The following is a 17554-nucleotide window of genomic DNA, read 5'->3' on the forward strand; positions in this document are numbered from 1 at the left end:
GGCCGCGCTGCCGCCGCCGCCTCGCGCACCGAAGGCCCGCCACATCCGCCCTGAGGGGACGGCGCGCGCCCTCCCGCGCGCGGCAACTACAACTCCCAGCCTGCCCCGCGACGCGCAGCCGCGGCGGAGCCGCCTACATATCCCGGCATCCCGCGGGGGCGGCTCCCTCTCGCGAGGCCCGGGAGCTCCCGGCGTAGCTCTCGCGAGAGCGGCGGGTCCGGAAGCTCCACGTCGGAGGGTCGGAGCCTGCCCGGGGCGCAGCGACATCTCAGCCGTTGGCGCGGCCGCGGGGCGACGCGGGACCATGGTGAGTCCGGGGGCGGCTCCGGGACCGAGGCCTGGTGCCCGCGGAGCGCGGCGGGGCGGGGGCTGGCCCCAGGAGCCCAGCCTGGCGTGGGGAGGGGTGGGGGGCTGCCCCGGTGGGTGCCGCGGCCGGTGGGTGCCGCGGCCGGTGATGATCGGCTGCAGCGGGGCTGGCCGGGCGCGCAAGCCCCCGGTGCGGGAGGCTTGAAAAGTCAGTCCTGAAGGGTTTTTACGCGGGCTCGGTGAGGTGGCCCAGCCCTGCACCGCGCAGCTGCTGCTCTGGCCGGCTCCCCCCGCGCCTCCAGAAGCGCAGCGCAAGGGGCCGTGAACTGAAGAGCAGGAGGGCTCGCCGGGTGAGGGCCTGAGCGGCCGCCCCGCCGCGACGAGCCGGGAGCCGGGCCGGGACATCGCGGGGCGCTTCTGCCCACCGCTGGCCCTGCCTAAGGGAGCTGGGTTTGGCTCTGGGCGGGACAAGCCAGGGATGCCTGCGCAGGGTCTTCTGGCTCTGCTTGACTTGGGCTTCCCTGCCCCCGTGCTATCTGAAGAAGTCGTAGTATTATTCTGTGATTTAAGTTAAATAACTTAATGAGAAGAAAGCACTTGAAAGTCCCCTAATATCCACAGAGCAGGTCCCTTGGGCTGTGTTACCAGTGTGGTATTTGTCAAGCAGACCTAACAGTTGTCAAAGTGAGTGCATGTTGGAGTTAACCTCTTAGATCAGCCATAGTCTGGGCCTTAGTAGCAGTCGATAAGAGCAGTTTCAAGGATAAGCACAGAATCACGTGTGATTATCTTGCCTACTTTTCTAGTATTTATGGCAGGAGAAATAAACCACAATTTCATTCTCTACTGTCAGATGTCATATCTATAAGCTACGGGTACTACACAATAGCCAGGTATCTTTTTCTCCTTGCAGTGTCTAACATATGTAACTGCAGGTTTTATTAATTTTATTCTGCTGCTAAACACATGCAGCATTCTTTGACCAGATATTACCGATTAAGTTCTCTGAGATAAAACGTCAGCAGCATTAAGTGAGCTCAACAGTCTTTGAGTGTCTAAACGAATATATAATGCCTCAAGTATCTCAGAAAATCACTTTGCTATACTTCATGCCTTTTAAATACTCTGGCTGTACATTGCCAGTGATGAAGGTCAAAGCCTTCTTTATAAGGGAAAGTCTTAGACTTTTCCCTCAGTTTTTACAATATAGTGTTCCATTCTAAAATGTAATGTTGGAATTGTGAACGGAAATAAATTCATAATGGGCAAATGTTGTTGTGTTCTGTTGTGATAACTAGCTTTTCCACCTGTGTTTTCAGGTGAAGTAGCAGGCAGATTCATTCTCTATCATTTGTATTAGAAGCAAATTCTCTTTGCTTTGCTTCAGTAGTTCAAGGACACCAGAAAGATGTGCAGTGCATCTTTTTTTTGACTGTGCTGGAGATCCTTCCTACAGTATGAAAAAAATCTGAATTTTACAGAAGTAAATTAAATGGACCAGTTGCCATTGGTGGGGATGTGATGTTTCCAGAAACCCCTACTAAAACAAATAAGCAGATGAATAGAGAAGAGTAGTAGTCTTTTGTCTGCCTGAAAAGCAGGATTGACTCCTTTTATTTTAAGGTTTAACTTCAGCTTTCCTTCTTCCATCATATTTCTGTGCCAGTTTTATGTTGAATAACTTGGTATTCTCAATTCTTTTCCTCTCTAGCCTCTCCGACTTGATATAAAACGGAAACTAACAGCTCGGTCTGACCGGGTGAAGAGTGTAGACTTGCATCCCACGGAACCATGGATGTTGGCTAGCCTTTACAATGGCAGTGTCTGTGTTTGGAACCATGAAACACAGGTGATGATTTTGGTTTTCCTTTATTATGAAATCGTCATAACTGACAGGTGTATAAATTCTATTTTTCAATACTAGATACACAAGAAGACTCTTTTAAATCACTGCCACTAATTGTACTCTCCCCTGTCTTATTACAAAAGTCACTATAATAATAGACAAGGAATATCTTTAGCTGTGACTTTAATGATGTTTCATTTCCTATAAATTTATTTTTCAAGAATTAGCTCCTTTGTGGATTCCTTGCAAACTAATGCCTTTCATTCTGAAAGGTTAGATGCCCCTGTCTTGTACCTGCAATCTGTATCTGTGAAGGTTGTAGGAACTGTTAGACCTCTACCTGTCTATCAAGTATAGTTGGAATTGGGCAGCAGCTCCAAAAGGTTGGGTTGGGTTAGGGTAAGAATGAAGGGAGAACATAAAGGTGATGTTAAAAGAACAGAACAGGCAAGTATCTCCCTTCTTGGACAGGTATGTTCCTTTTAAAATGTGTGCATGTAATGTTGTAGGATTCTTGGAGAGTTGCCAAAGGCAACATACTAAAGAGCTGATTTCAAAACTGATATTTTCTCCAATGCTATAAACTTCTTTTTATTTTAGACTCTGGTGAAGACTTTTGAAGTGTGTGACCTGCCAGTCAGAGCTGCCAAATTCGTGGCAAGAAAGAACTGGGTTGTTACAGGAGCTGTAAGCTATCGTCATCTTGTGATTTACATATGCAGTAGTACTTGCTCTAATTTATATTCATGCCATTCCTTTGTACATCACGTAATACTATGGTTTGATACGAATTTAGAAGAGAAATGAATACTTCACTACAGTTTCCCAGAAATTTTCTCCTTTAAGTAAACTTAGAAACGTAAACTTTTCATTTCAAAGGAGAGCAACCTAATATGGTGGCTAATTCTGCATGTAGTGCAGGGTAGATCTAGATTCAACTTTTACTGTCAACTGGAACACAGCACCCAATTTTGACTAAATATTAGTAGTGCTACTTTAAGATGAAACTATTGACTATCCTAGGTAAGATGACTTAGAAGTTACTTTATACTTTTGTTCTTGGTTATATTAAAAATAAATTTTTTAGAGTATTACTCACCTCTAGAAAAATACTCTGCTTTTATTCAGTGAGTCTACTTTGAGAGGAATAGTTTTATTCTAATCTTGGTAAGACATTTTTCTTGATGGATGAATGTTTTTTGTCTAAATTGAGGTAATACCTAAAATTTTGTCTCAGTTTTTTTTTCTCGTCTTCTGCCCTATACAGAGAGTAAAAAATTTCTTGTCTTTTCATTGTCTTACACTTCCATGACCCAGTTACTTCAAGTGCACATAAGTTAACACTGTTTCCGAAGAAGTATGATGCTGCCTCTTTGGCAGCATGAGTTAAAACAGCTGCATGGAAACTGGATTAGTAACTAATGAAAGTTAGTCTCCATTTTTAGTTTTATTAACTGAATTTCACCTGGATCAGTTTCTTGATCTGATTCAGTATGCAGCTGCATTTATCCTAGCTTTGCCAAGGGAAGCTGCAGTGCAATAGCAATAAATGGTAAGGGAAGGGCAAGACAACTGCCTTCAGCAGCAGGGCCAAGTCTTAGTCAGTGACTATGAAAATGTGACCTTAGTCATTTCTTATTCTGTGTGTTCCATGTTCATTATGCTGATGGGCTGGTCTCAAAAGAACATACTTGTCCTTTTCTGCCATTCTGAAGAATGTTTTCTGTAGGTATTGCTGCTTAAACAGGCGTGTGTGAGAAAGAGGAAAAGACAGTAAATGCTTTGAATAAAACAAGTAGTGTAGAGTTTATCACTAAGTTTCATTTACTCTGATGGCCTTGTAAGTCATGGTCACTTCTGAAAGCTTTACCTGATGTTTTATTCCTCATTAGATACTTCTTCAAAATTTTTTTTAAAGTTTAGGAATACTGCTTTTAATACTGTAGCTGAAATAAAAATACATCCCTTCCCCCCCCCAGCCAAAATATCAATTTGAAAAAATAAAGTTGAAATCACCTTTCCACTTGACTTAGGGCTACAACTTCTTCCCTCCTGGCCCCCCAGTGTTAACATCATTGTCAATTTTATGTTGGAGACCTTGCTTTTCACTTCCATATAAAGCATTAATAATTTAAAAGCATTTTTGCACTTTCCTTAATTTTAAATAAAAAGACTATTTTAAATACATCTTTTAAAAATGACATTTTAGTTGAAGTTTTTTTCATTTAATAAATGCCTTGGAATAGGATTGGGTTGTTTATAGATTCCTGAATCGAAGTATAATTTGTATCATTAGTGATGTACAGAAAAGGCATTTTCTTAAACATTTTGTTGTTAGAGGCTCTTCAGTGGTGGAATGTCTTTTTTCTAGCTACCCTGCATTGAATATAAGTTGTATTCTACAGAGAGTCCTGTTTTAATGGTGGCTTTTCTTCCCTTTCGTAGGATGACATGCAAATTAGAGTTTTTAATTATAACACCTTGGAAAGAGTTCACATGTTTGAAGCACATTCAGATTACATTCGTTGTATTGCTGTGCATCCCACACAGCCTTTCATACTGACAAGCAGCGGTAAGAGTTCTTTGGTATATTTTTATATTTATTAACCAGCTATTTTTAGGCTTCTGTTTTCTGTCTAACGAGGGATTGCATGTTTTTTCTATTTCTGCTGAAACAGGAATCTTTGAGCAAGTAGCCAACATGACAGTTGTCGTTTCATGTTATTTCTTTGCCAGATGCATTCATGTTTTTTTAATGGGATATCAACTGTACTTACAATTTAAAATATAATAGCTTATGTTCTTGTTGGAGATAACCAAAGAACCTTGTTGCTTAATATGTGCCAGAGGAGAGGTTCATCTATGTGCTAATTGGCTGTTATGTGAGAGTGTGCCAAGCTGAAGTTCTGGGTTTTTTTAAAAAATTACATAATGAAGCAACTTCATCTTTTTTCGCAAAATACTACTGAGCTCTGTTATTTGAGGTGATCTATGTTACTCAGGATTGGAAGATCACAGTGTCCCAACAGATCTTGCCCAAGAACATCTACATTGTGCTACTCAGTCCTTTTCATTCCTGGAAACCTTACTAATGCAGTCAGAGCTCTGCAAGAATGCAGAGAGCCTTGTGAGTCAAAAGCACCATGTATTTCTGTGTTTTGCTGTTGAAGCTAATACACTTACACTTAAAATAAAGGTACTGGGAAGGTAGCATGGTTTTCTCTGCTTTCTGCTCCTTAGTGCTCATCAGAGTAGGTGCTGCAGAAGAAAGCATAGGTCCAATTCCTTAATATCTGCCCAGTATTTTAAGATTAATAATTCAATACCTTAATATCAATTCTTAATCTACCTTTTTTAGACAGATGTATTTCTTCCTTAGCTTTATCACCATTTTACTGGACAGTCTTTTTGAGAAACTTGTACTCCCTGTGGTCCTTCTGCGAGGAAGGACCGGTAATCTTACAGATGAAAAATATATTGAGTATTAGCAGTGCCTCCTTTCAAGGGGGAAGGGATGAGTGAGCCTTTAACTTGGTGTTATTAAGGATTGTGTAGTTTAAGAAGGTAGGTATCAGAATAGATTAAACTAACTGAAGCTTGGTGGTTTGGGTTTTTTTTTGTTTTTTTTTTTCAGATGACATGCTCATTAAACTCTGGGACTGGGATAAAAAATGGTCTTGTTCTCAGGTGTTTGAAGGACATACCCATTATGTCATGCAGATTGTCATAAACCCAAAGGACAATAATCAGTTTGCCAGTGCCTCTTTGGATAGGACAATCAAGGTAGAGAAACTGTATCTTGGGGTTCTTTTTTAGTCATTAAGTAATCGCCAGACAGAGTACACAAACCAATAATACTGTATGGACAATGGGTCAGAATTATTAAAAGCAGGTGCAATAACAGAATTTTTATTGAACAAAGACCTGAACGTTGGTTGAGTTACTGTGCACCTACTAAGTAATTCAGTAAATTTACAAGATTATCTGTCACCTCTAATCATTGAAATGTGGTTCTCTAAATTTTAAGTGCTGTGTTTCCATTTGGATTACACACAGATATTGGGTAGGGGTAATGGTTATACTGTCAATGAGTAGTTTGGGAGAATTGAAACTATATAGTGGGTAAAGCCTTTAACTGTATGCATTTAAAAGGAAAAAAAAAAAAGTGTTTCTCCCATTGTTTTGATGTCCTTGGCTGTCTGTCTATCCTGTTTCCAAAGGTGTCTTCAGCCTTCTTATGGTAGACCCTGATGAGTCTCATTTGCTGTGAAACTATTACTACATATCCAGGACTATATATTTACAGCCATCGGAGCAGTGAGACTTCCTCACATCCCCTATAAATTATCAGTATATTGGCTGTAAAAAAACAGTTTTGATTTCATACATCCTCAGGTTTGAAATTAGGTGCATATAAATGTTGATTTGATGTGATAATCATGGGAAAATAGCAGTATATATGCAACTTGACTCGATTCATTTTGAGTCCTCATTTAGCATGAGATTTGTCATTCATTTGATGTAACTGGAAAAAATAAAATTCAGGACACAGCTGAGGGCAGACCGTGTATGCAAAAATAGTTGATTGCTTTTTCTAGGTCTATTAGTTAATTTCATAAGCAGATACTGCTTCTTGCAGTGTCTTACGTAAGTTTATGTCCTTTAAAAAAAAAATCAAAATAAACCAATTCCAGTATTTAGAGGTGTGCGTGTGCAACTCAGCATGTTATTTCTGTTTATTTGGGGAGGGAGGATTGCTAGTTTGATAAGCAGTCGTTCAGATTCTTCACCTAAGAAAACAACCGCATCTTTGGAATTCCATGTTCTGTATCTTTGGAATTGTAAAGTACATCTGAATACCTGCTCTGTTTGGCAAGGTTGACCTGCATGCAAAAGATCGATAACTACATGTGGTTGGGTTTGTTGTTGTTTTTTTTTTTTCTGGGAAGGTGTGGCAACTTGGCTCCTCTTCACCCAACTTTACTTTGGAAGGCCATGAGAAAGGAGTGAACTGCATTGACTATTACAGTGGAGGAGACAAGCCGTATCTCATTTCAGGTGCAGATGACCGGTTGGTTAAGATTTGGGACTACCAGGTATGTGTTTGACTCTTTTCATAAACTTTTGTGCAGGCGGCCATAGCAAAACCATTAGTGAAGAAATAGAAAGAGAAGGAAAGGACTTGAATACACCAACAGATTTTCGTCATTTTTCCTTGGAAAGAAGGAAGTGAGGGGGGAAATATTTCATGATATGTTTTTCATTTAAAAAAAAAATATTTTGTTAACCCTCAAGAAAACTTTGAGGTTATTTAAATTCACAGCATGTTAGATTGTAGAATTAAATTTGACATAAGGTTTCTCTTATTAGTATTAGGGTTTTTTCTCATAGTGTAGTAATCCCTGTCTTTTGGACTTCTTTTTTTGTGGATTAAGGTGCTCCTCTTCTATGTTCAAATGTAGATATTGTTCATGTATCAAGTCTTTCCATCCTTTCACTTCTCATTATTTTTTTCCTCTTTTCTTTATTCCCTCCGCTCTCTCCTTTTTCATCCTGTGCCCATTTACACAGGCACACGTTGCATGCACACACATGCATGTGCTTCTACTTGACAGTTTGCAGGGGTCATGAGGTGACTTCTTTGAATGCTCTACGGGAAAGAGAGATTGAATCCAGAGATTCAGTTCTGTTGCTGGAACTTGGAGCTCCTAAGTTCTTCCTGTGTGCAAGTGTATGAATGGCCAGAAGGGCAAGACAAAATCTGTTAGATAGTATTTTCTGGTTGTTAAAGTGTATTGCCCTAGAGTAAATACAAGCTCAGAAGTTAAAGCTAGGGCTGTAATTAAGTGTGTGCTGCAGAAATGACCATTACATAACAGTAATTGAAATTTTGCCACTGTGTACAGTTGTACACATCAGTTACATAGTCTAATCTTACCTGTCTCAAGCAGAGTAGACTTTTCTTTCACAACGGTGTGAATGAACATTCTTAACAAAGACAATATTAGATCTATCTTCACCTGTAATTAGATTCAGGTGGATGTTTTGCTCTGATTTTTTTTGCAGTGAACTCACCTTTCTGTCTTGCTTTGATCTATTATGCTACATAGCTCTGAGGAAGCATATCTTCTAGGCAGAAACCCACCTGAAAATAAGAGGAAAAACAACTATGTCAAGGGAAATAAATACTTTCTTCTGGGGAGGAGAAATTAACTCAATACAATCACAGTTTTCAATATGTCTAATGCTGCTGTTTGAGCATCTTGGAAATAAATGTTTCCGGAAGAAATCCAGAGAAATATATTTTCAGAGAAATTTTGGATTTGGGGGGAGACTTTAAGAAATCAAGGTAAAAATGTAGCAACGTGTTTAGTATCTGTACCTGTACTTGCAACTCTTTTTTTTCAGAATAAAACGTGTGTACAAACCCTGGAAGGACATGCTCAAAATGTGTCGTGTGTCAGCTTCCATCCTGAATTGCCTATCATTATCACAGGCTCAGAAGATGGTAATTTTGTATTTTCTGATAAATAAAGGACAAGGGAAGAACTTATGGGAGAACTTTTGTTGTGGTGTGGCTACACACCTCCTGCCCCCACATTGAGCGGAGATAAAAGGCATGTATTTCTTTCCTTTTCCTCTAGGAACTGTGCGCATTTGGCATTCAAGCACTTACCGCCTGGAAAGTACCCTCAACTACGGTATGGAGAGAGTGTGGTGTGTGGCCAGTTTAAGAGGATCCAATAACGTGGCTTTGGGATATGATGAAGGCAGCATTATTGTTAAGGTACAATTAATGATTTGAAATGAGAAATGGTGATTCATCACTGTCCTGTGTACAGAGCAACTGATTTCTGGTTCTGTGATAATATGTAAAATACTGAAAATTTGGCATTTTAATTGACATTTTTAGACAGAGCCAGGGTATTTCACTAGATATGTTCAACTGAAAAGAAAATCAAGAGTTTATTTCCTCCATCCTCTAAATTCTTGTGGTACACTTCCTAGCTTGGTCGTGAAGAACCTGCTATGTCCATGGATGCAAATGGAAAAATTATTTGGGCTAAGCACTCAGAAGTCCAACAGGCTAACTTGAAAGCTATGGGAGATGCTGAAATCAAAGATGGAGAAAGATTACCACTGGCTGTAAAGGACATGGGGAGCTGTGAAATCTATCCTCAGACAATTCAGCACAACCCTAATGGACGGTAATAGATCTTAGAACAAAATACTTAAACATTTCTGATTTCTGCTTTTTTTTTTTTTTTTTTAATATTGGAAACCTTTTTGAATGAAAAACATGAGTTGCACGTGTGCTGGTGGCTGAGGGCCTATGGAGGACAGGTGTATCAGAGCCAGGCACTGTACGATCAGAATAATAATTGGGCTTCAGCTGTAAGAGCTGCTTAAACAGACAAGTTGGAATTTCTAGGTAGGGGAAGAAGCACGCAAACAAAATGTACAAGGTAATAGCAGCAAACCACATTCTTTTATCACTTCTGTTGAATTTTTTTTTTTTTGTTAACGGATAAGCTAAAATAAAAGAAGAGGTAAAGGGATACAAGGTACAAGAGCCACTCAGTAGAGACCAGAAGGAAGAGGGAATAGCAAGTAGCTAGCAATGTGACACAGAGGAAAATCCAGTTCTGTGACATTTTTGGAATATACGAAGCTCTTTTATTCTGTCTGCCTTTGCAGTGATCATATTGCGTTGGGGGCCTTTTCAGATAGTTTGTCTACTTGCTCATGCCTATTGAACTGAACACAGCTGTCTGACACATGCATCTTTCTCCTGCTCTAGGTTTGTAGTAGTGTGTGGTGATGGTGAATACATCATCTACACAGCTATGGCTTTGAGAAACAAGAGCTTTGGTTCTGCACAGGAGTTCGTATGGGCACATGATTCTTCAGAGTAAGTGTTGCAGATTTTTTCCTTTGTATTAGCTTAAATTTGCTGCTGCTAGTTTCCAGGATGTACAAATGGTAAACTGGCCTGAAGACTAAAACCTGTGTGGATAATGAACTTCCAGTAACTGTCCTGCTTTAAAATTTTTTTTTTTTAAATTTCCATTTGTAGCACTGCTGATTTTTGAAGGTAAATCAAATGCAGTTGTTGTATAGCAGCTCATGATTTTAGTAATTTGCTACTTTGGAAGCCAAATAATTTTAATTTTTTTTACAATGCAATCTTTCTTTAGATACGCAATCAGGGAGAGCAACAGTGTTGTAAAGATATTTAAAAATTTCAAAGAGAAGAAGTCGTTCAAACCTGATTTTGGAGCAGAAGGTAAGTTTTTTTTAAAATAGATAATGTTGGTGCATTTTTTGCACAATGTGGATTTCTACCACCTTTATTCTCTTGTAGGCATCTATGGTGGCTTCCTGTTGGGTGTCCGATCTGTTAATGGTTTGGCGTTCTATGATTGGGAAAACACAGAACTGATTCGCAGAATTGAAATTCAGCCCAAACATGTAAGTTTCTAGATGAGACTGAAGATATTTACCTGTCTGTGTTTACTGTTTTGTTTTTTTTTTTTAACTGGACTGCTGATTTTCTTGAATGAAGCCAAGCTGTCAATCACAAAGTAATCACTTCTTAAGTTTATCTCAATATTGTAGCAGAAGGGGAAAAAAATCCCTGTATGTGTTGGCTTCTCAGGTACTAAAGCTTCTGTTGGAGTTAGTATGTTTAACCTTAATTCATACATCCTGCTTTGTTAACCTGGGGTCTCTAAAACAGTGCCATTATTGATTCTGATGATACAGATTTTCTGGTCTGACTCGGGTGAGCTTGTCTGCATTGCTACAGAAGAGTCGTTCTTCATTCTGAAATACCTATCAGAGAAAGTTGCAGCAGCCCAAGAAACACATGAAGGTGTCACTGAAGATGGAATTGAAGATGCTTTTGAGGTACCTTCTGTTTAAAAAAAGGAATAGGATTAGAAGCAAGCCTTCCCCGCGTATAGCAAATGTAGTCCTTAACATAGTCCTGTTAAATTCTGGTTTCCAGAACACTGGAATACAGTATACACCCACCTGAGAAACACTGTTAATCATTTTATTTGGGTTCCCTGGGGAGAGCATCCCTGTTGGAATCCCAGAATGACAACACTTGATGCCTATGTTTCTCTTCAGATATCTGTTTACCATTCTTACAGAGTTATAGAGGTTATTTTTAAAGCACACACTCGGGTAGTATGTTTACGTTGCTTAAACTTTTTCTGCAATTTTCAACTTTTGAAATGTTAGTGAAATTTGAGAATAAGTAAAAAAACCTCATGCTGTGAAATGTCAGAAACAGAACTTTCCTTGTGAAATTTTTCTTTGATTATCTTGCTTAACACTTAGTTTGGTGCTTGTTTCCTGGATTTGTAATTGGTTTATTTAAGTATTAAGGTAGAGATTTCATATGTTACATCATTTTTGTAAAATTGAAAGCATTAAAGTACTTCCAATCTGTATCTAAACTTTTTTACAACTTGCCCAACTATTTACTTAAGTATAGAATATTAAGTATAATTTGAAAATGCAATAGCCTTACTGCTAACTAAAAGTACTTTTTTACATATCTAATTAAATTGAATTTCATTTGCAGGTTCTTGGTGAGATTCAGGAGATTGTGAAAACAGGCTTGTGGGTAGGCGACTGCTTTATTTACACCAGTTCTGTGAACAGACTCAACTACTATGTTGGAGGAGAAATTGTCACTATTGCCCATTTAGACAGGTAAGTTGCTGCATCGGGTTGTAAGCAAGTGATAAAGGGGCTTCCAGTGAAGTTAGGACAAGGTGAACCCTGTCACCTGCTTGCTGTGCATTACTACTACTACTACTTGCATATCGTGCTAATGTATGTTCTGAGGCAGTAATGTCATCTTGGAGGGAATAAACAGAGTTATGTGAAAGTGCACATACAGTGAAAGTAGAATTTTTCATGTGAGTATTCTTCCTACTGTAAGAGCTGTTGGACTTTTTTTATAGACTGGTAGCGGATCTATTCAAGATGAATATTTTTTGTTTTGTTTCAGGACAATGTATCTTTTGGGCTATATCCCTAAGGACAACCGACTCTATTTGGGTGACAAAGAGCTAAACATTGTTAGCTACTCTTTGCTGGTCTCAGTGCTTGAATATCAAACTGCTGTGATGAGAAGAGATTTCAGTATGGCTGATAAAGTTCTTCCCACGATTCCAAAAGAACAGAGAACCAGAGTTGCACATTTTCTTGAAAAACAGGCAAGAAAACTACTTTTTAGTTATCAAAAACTTAATAAATTGGTTTATTCACATTTCTAATTGAATTTGCTAAACCAGATTATTACAGTGCTTATCTGTAAGCACTAAGTCTTGTTAATGATCTGTATTTGAAAATACTGTAACCTTCTGTTATGGGGCTTTTGTTAGAACATCTAGGATGCTGTTTGACCTGACAGAGCACAGTCTTACTTTCAGTTTTTTATTTTAGGGCTTCAAACAACAAGCTCTTGCAGTATCTACAGATCCAGAGCATCGTTTTGAACTTGCTCTTCAACTTGGAGAATTAAAAATAGCCTATCAGCTTGCAGTGGAAGCAGAGGTAAACAGAGAAGTTTTGGCAATTCATACAAATTCTGAGTATTAGCATGAACCTAAGAGGCCCTGTAAGAAAAGACAATGGTTTGTGGGGATGCAGTACAGCTCCCTGAACACTATATAAATGCCTCCAGCTTCCTTGATAAAGCTTTTCTGCCTGTAATTCAAAGGAATCTAAGCTGTGGAATGGGGACAGGAAAATGTTGTCTGCTGAGAAAGCTGCAGGAACTCCTGGAGAATACAAAACTTGAACAAAGAATCAAGCATTAATCTTCAGTATTGAGCAGTGAGAGGAGGAGTGGCAGGCCTGAAGCCTCAGGGCCTTTGTTCTAGCCTAGGCAATTAGACTGATGCACTAAGAAGGCTGACAGCAGTGATTTGTCCCATAGCCATTATTCAGAGAATTGATTTCACAGTTGCTGCTGTAAAATGTTAGTTACTGATAAGGAATGTTAACTTAGTTACAGACACAAATGTCTGACTTACATTCTGAAGGTTAACTTGGGAGCTTTCTTTAAGAGATTGTTAGCGTTGAAATTTCCAAAGTTATTTCTACCTCCTCCCTCCATGTTTAATGCAAAACTGTTTATTTGATGTAATGGTATAGCTGTGTAATGATCTGCATGTAACACTCACTGTGTCATGCTGTGAAGCTGCAGTAATCATAGTACCTCAAAGGGAAGACAAGTGTAATGGTGGGATACAGTGCCTTCACAAGTAAACTTATAGTTTCATATTGAATGCTCTGAAAAATCTTTAAATGCTGTTCAAATATGTGAGCTGTCTTTTTCTTTTTCTCCCTCTCCCCTTTTTGCACCATTAGTCAGAACAGAAATGGAAGCAACTTGCTGAGCTTGCCATTAGTAAATGCCAGTTTGGCTTAGCCCAGGAATGTCTCCACCATGCACAAGACTACGGAGGACTACTGCTCCTGGCGACAGCTTCAGGAAATGCTAACATGGTGGATAAGTTAGCTGAAGGAGCAGAAAAAGATGGCAAGAACAATGTTGCATTTATGAGCTACTTCCTGCAGGGAAAGTACGTAGCAAGCATGAGATTCAGATTGTCCTGTTCTGCTTTCCGAAATGCAAAGAACCTCAGGATCTTCAAATGGTTAACTGCAGCTAACTTAAAACTTCCTGCACAAAGCTTGTGGCATGTGCCTTTTTAAAAAAGCTGATTCTATTTTATGATGGCTGCTACTCTTAAATCTGAAATGAAAGCGCTTTAGATTAATGTAATAGAAAAAACAGCTAATCTAATACAAAAATTTGTCTTTATTAAACTTACTGGTTAAAATCACATTTTAAAATCTTTTAGGCTTGATTCATGTTTGGAACTCCTGATTAAAACCGGGCGTCTCCCAGAAGCTGCTTTTCTTGCACGGACGTATTTACCAAGTCAAGTTTCAAGGTAACTTCAAAGCATATGCAGAGCATGAATAGTGTTGTCAAAATTAGCTGTATATAACAAATATGGTTTGCACCTCCAGGGTTGTTAAACTGTGGAGGGAGAGTCTCTCTAAAGTCAATCAAAAAGCTGCTGAATCCCTCGCTGATCCTACAGAATATGAAAATCTTTTCCCTGGATTAAAGGAAGCATTTGTTGCTGAAGAATATGTTAAACAAAGTCTTGCTGACTTGCGGCCAGCCAGGGAATACCCCCTTGTCACTGTAAGTAAGAAGGAAGTGGGAGCTCTTATTGTCTGTAGAGGAAAAACATTTGGTGCTGTGTAAATTCAGCTTTAAGCAAGTCAGTGCAACCACTTAAACATTCCATGAACGTGTGTGTTGGTGTTTTTGTTCTTTTTACTTTTAGCCAAATGAAGAAAGAAACTTACTTGAGGAAGCAAAAGCCTTTGAGCCTTCTGGAGTAATGGCATCTCAGGTCAGTGTTACTACTAAATGAACTCTAAGAAAGAGGCCATTTTGCTATTGTATGGTAACATCTACCCTGGAGAATATTTCACCAATAGTGGACAAATTATTGCTCTTATTGGCTTGACTGTAAGCACTGCAACTGAGTTCCATGTTCTTTTACATTAGTAGTTACAGAAGCAGATTAAGAGTCTGATGCAACTAATACTTTCATGACTGTGAAAGTATTTCTTTTGTGTGGTTGCTTATCTTGGGTCATCTTTTGTTAGTGTGAGTAATTGTAGAGTCTTACCATTGAATTCATCCTGCAGAAAAACATTTGAATTCCATATGCAAACACTGCCTCAACTGCTGCTAGTTTTCTAAAAGCTCAGTAGTTGGAACCTGGAAACTCTTGCATATTACAGCAATTAAAAATGCTTTATATTCTTTGCTTCTGTGCATGGTTGTAGAGTAAGACTATTCCATAACTAACTGACTAGGAATCCTGCTGAATTACTGGAAAATATGTTCTAATCAATATCTGAAGTAACTCAAACTCTTCTGTTTCGGTTTTTTTTTTTGACCAGCTCAGTTGTCAAGTATTATGCAGAAAACATAGGACTTAAATATGAGGTTTAAGTATACAGATTGAAACGAACACTTAAAATGCTTTAAGAGCTTAAACAGAAGATGACAATTTCTAATTCTTGCTCATGTCAAATACACTTTACATTTAAACATGTAAATCAGAATGTGAGAGTTTTGGAAGGACAATCCTGTTGGCACAGATCTTTGAGGCTATAAACTTCTAAAAGAACTGCAGTGGAAACTGAAGGAGAAACAGAAGGTCACAACTTTCCATTCTGTCTATTTTTTCCTCGTAGGAGATGCAGTACAAATTTCATTGACAGTTCAGAGAAGTTAGCTTACTTTCACGTAGCTTTAGTGACTATTTGCTTCTTGTGTATCAAAGCAAGCATCATTAAAGCAAAATCAAACTTGTGCACACATTTGTTAAAGAAGATACAGGAGTAGCATTGCAAAAGTTACCTAAACCAAATTAGAACTAGCCTGCATTAGAAGCTGAAAACAAGACCACTAATGTTAGAAGCGTATCTATGCATTCAGTTAATGATTGCATAGAAGTCCTTAAACAACAGTTGTCTCTTATAGCTGAGCCTGAGTATGGGAAGTTTTCTAGGAGATAATTATATAATTAATCTACATACAGTTAATTGACTAGTACCATTGTTTCAGTAATGGTACTAACTGATGAATTACCTTAATATAAAACTTGTGCAGCAGTGAAGAGAGAAGGCTCAGTGTTACGATGATAGGCTATGCAACACAAAGCCCAGCAACAGGACTAAGATTTACCGCCTTTGCTACAACTGCTGTGACAGTCTCAAGTAACCTAATCTCCTTCCTGTTGAGGACCTTGAAAATCACTGACTTTCTAACAGCACTTCAGTCTTTGAAATTAACTGATACTTTCAGGTTGTTTTCATTGTGTCAGTTCCATCAGCATCTGCTTTAAATAAACTGGGTGGGGAAACGGTCATCTCCAGTGGAGTGAGGACTAGAACACTTACTGTCTGTGAAGATGTGGCTCAAGAATTACTGAGGGAAACTTTGAAAGAGAACCACCGGGAGAGGGGGATTATAGGTCTGCTGTTGTTTACTTACTTTTGTTGAAAGAATTTTAAATTCAAAAGAACTTAAAGAATCTCTCTTTCTTTAGAAGAAGGCCGAAGAACCAGTTCCATCTCCTAAACAAGAAGTGATGAAGACAGTTTTGCAGAATTCTGATCTCCTTTCAACAAGAGATCAGAAGGTACTGAAATATATTTTTATGAAGGGAAGTACAAGCACTAAATCCATTTTACAAAGGGTGAAGTCCAAAGACAGTTGGTCAGAACATGGTAAAGAGTTGCAACTCTGAGATGCTTTCTTACCAAGAAAGCAGCTTCTCTCTACAGCTTAACATTGCTGTCCCCCCTGACTGCCTCAGCTTGGTGTTCTAAAGAATGTGCAAATAGTCTTACAGAATCATACATCATATAAGATGGCTAACATGTAACCATATTAGTATCCCCTTAATCTAGTCTTGTCTTTTCCTAGACACTGCTGGATTTGGAAGATGACTTAGATAACTTGGATCTGGAGGATATTGATACCACAGATATCAATCTCGATGAAGAGATCTTGGATGAGTGAACATATTTTTTAGATGACCAAATCAATTACTCCAAACAAAGGAATGAAGTTCTGTGGACTATGTGCTCCAAGTTAATTTGGTTTTTATACTGCAAGTGGACCATGTACGTGTAGAAAGAAGGGTAGTCCTAGCAACTGTACAAAAAGAATCAGTTTCCAGTATGTTGAAATTCAAGATGTAGGCCTGCTCCAGTGCATACTAAAAAATGCTTTCATTTATTAAGCAATTCAATAAACCCTTTTAAACATTCTATTCCTCTGTTCTCCATTTACTAGTATTCCACTATTAACCCAGCTTCAATAGTGTGTATTGCAAATACTTTAAACACGAGCATAGTAGCCAAGCATTAGTATTTTAATCTGACTTTTCTTAGTATAGACACTTAGGTATATGGTTACTTTTTCACTGTGCTATTTAGCTTCTATCTGTTAACAAGCAGTAGCTCAGTTACTCTTTCAGACAACGCTTTTAGCTAAATGATCTAATGGAACAGCAGTATGTCTTAAGGGACAGATGTGGTGGTACACACTTCTTCCTAAATGAAGCTGTCCAGACCCTACACATAACTTCAGTAAGTAAAATGAATTGTGAGCAATTCTTTAGATTCAAGATGCAACAGTAAAGGAATTAAACTCAGGGTATGTTGTCACCTGCGTGACATGATCACTGCTGTAAGCACATTTATAGAACTTCTGAAAAGAACAAGCTGCTGCAGTGATTCTTACATATTTTAGTAAAAAAATTTCTAGAACAC

General features: G+C 38.8%; 1 protein-coding gene across 2 annotated transcripts; it reads left to right on the top strand.

The window, feature by feature from the left end:
• The first annotated feature begins 219 nt into the window (after positions 1–219).
• Positions 220–17052, top strand: COPB2 (COPI coat complex subunit beta 2). 2 transcript variants are annotated; one of them, XM_068407153.1, is made up of 22 exons: positions 220–307; positions 2018–2155; positions 2753–2839; positions 4598–4724; positions 5787–5935; positions 7102–7248; positions 8561–8660; positions 8797–8939; positions 9161–9360; positions 9954–10064; positions 10351–10439; positions 10518–10624; positions 10919–11062; positions 11748–11878; positions 12180–12387; positions 12617–12727; positions 13547–13761; positions 14044–14136; positions 14216–14396; positions 14542–14610; positions 16324–16416; positions 16704–17052. In XM_068407153.1, the coding sequence occupies exons 1-22, from the start codon at positions 305–307 to the stop codon at positions 16797–16799; spliced, it is 2742 nt and encodes a 913-aa protein (XP_068263254.1). In that variant the 5' UTR covers positions 220–304; the 3' UTR covers positions 16800–17052. The 2 variants fall into 2 exon arrangements, with proteins under 2 accessions (XP_068263254.1, XP_068263255.1); XM_068407154.1 differs by having other exon boundaries at positions 16327–16416.
• Positions 17053–17554: the final 502 nt, after the last annotated feature.

The sequence above is a fragment of the Nyctibius grandis genome, chromosome 8, assembly GCF_013368605.1.
Source record: "Nyctibius grandis isolate bNycGra1 chromosome 8, bNycGra1.pri, whole genome shotgun sequence".
Lineage (NCBI taxonomy): Eukaryota > Metazoa > Chordata > Aves > Nyctibiiformes > Nyctibiidae > Nyctibius > Nyctibius grandis.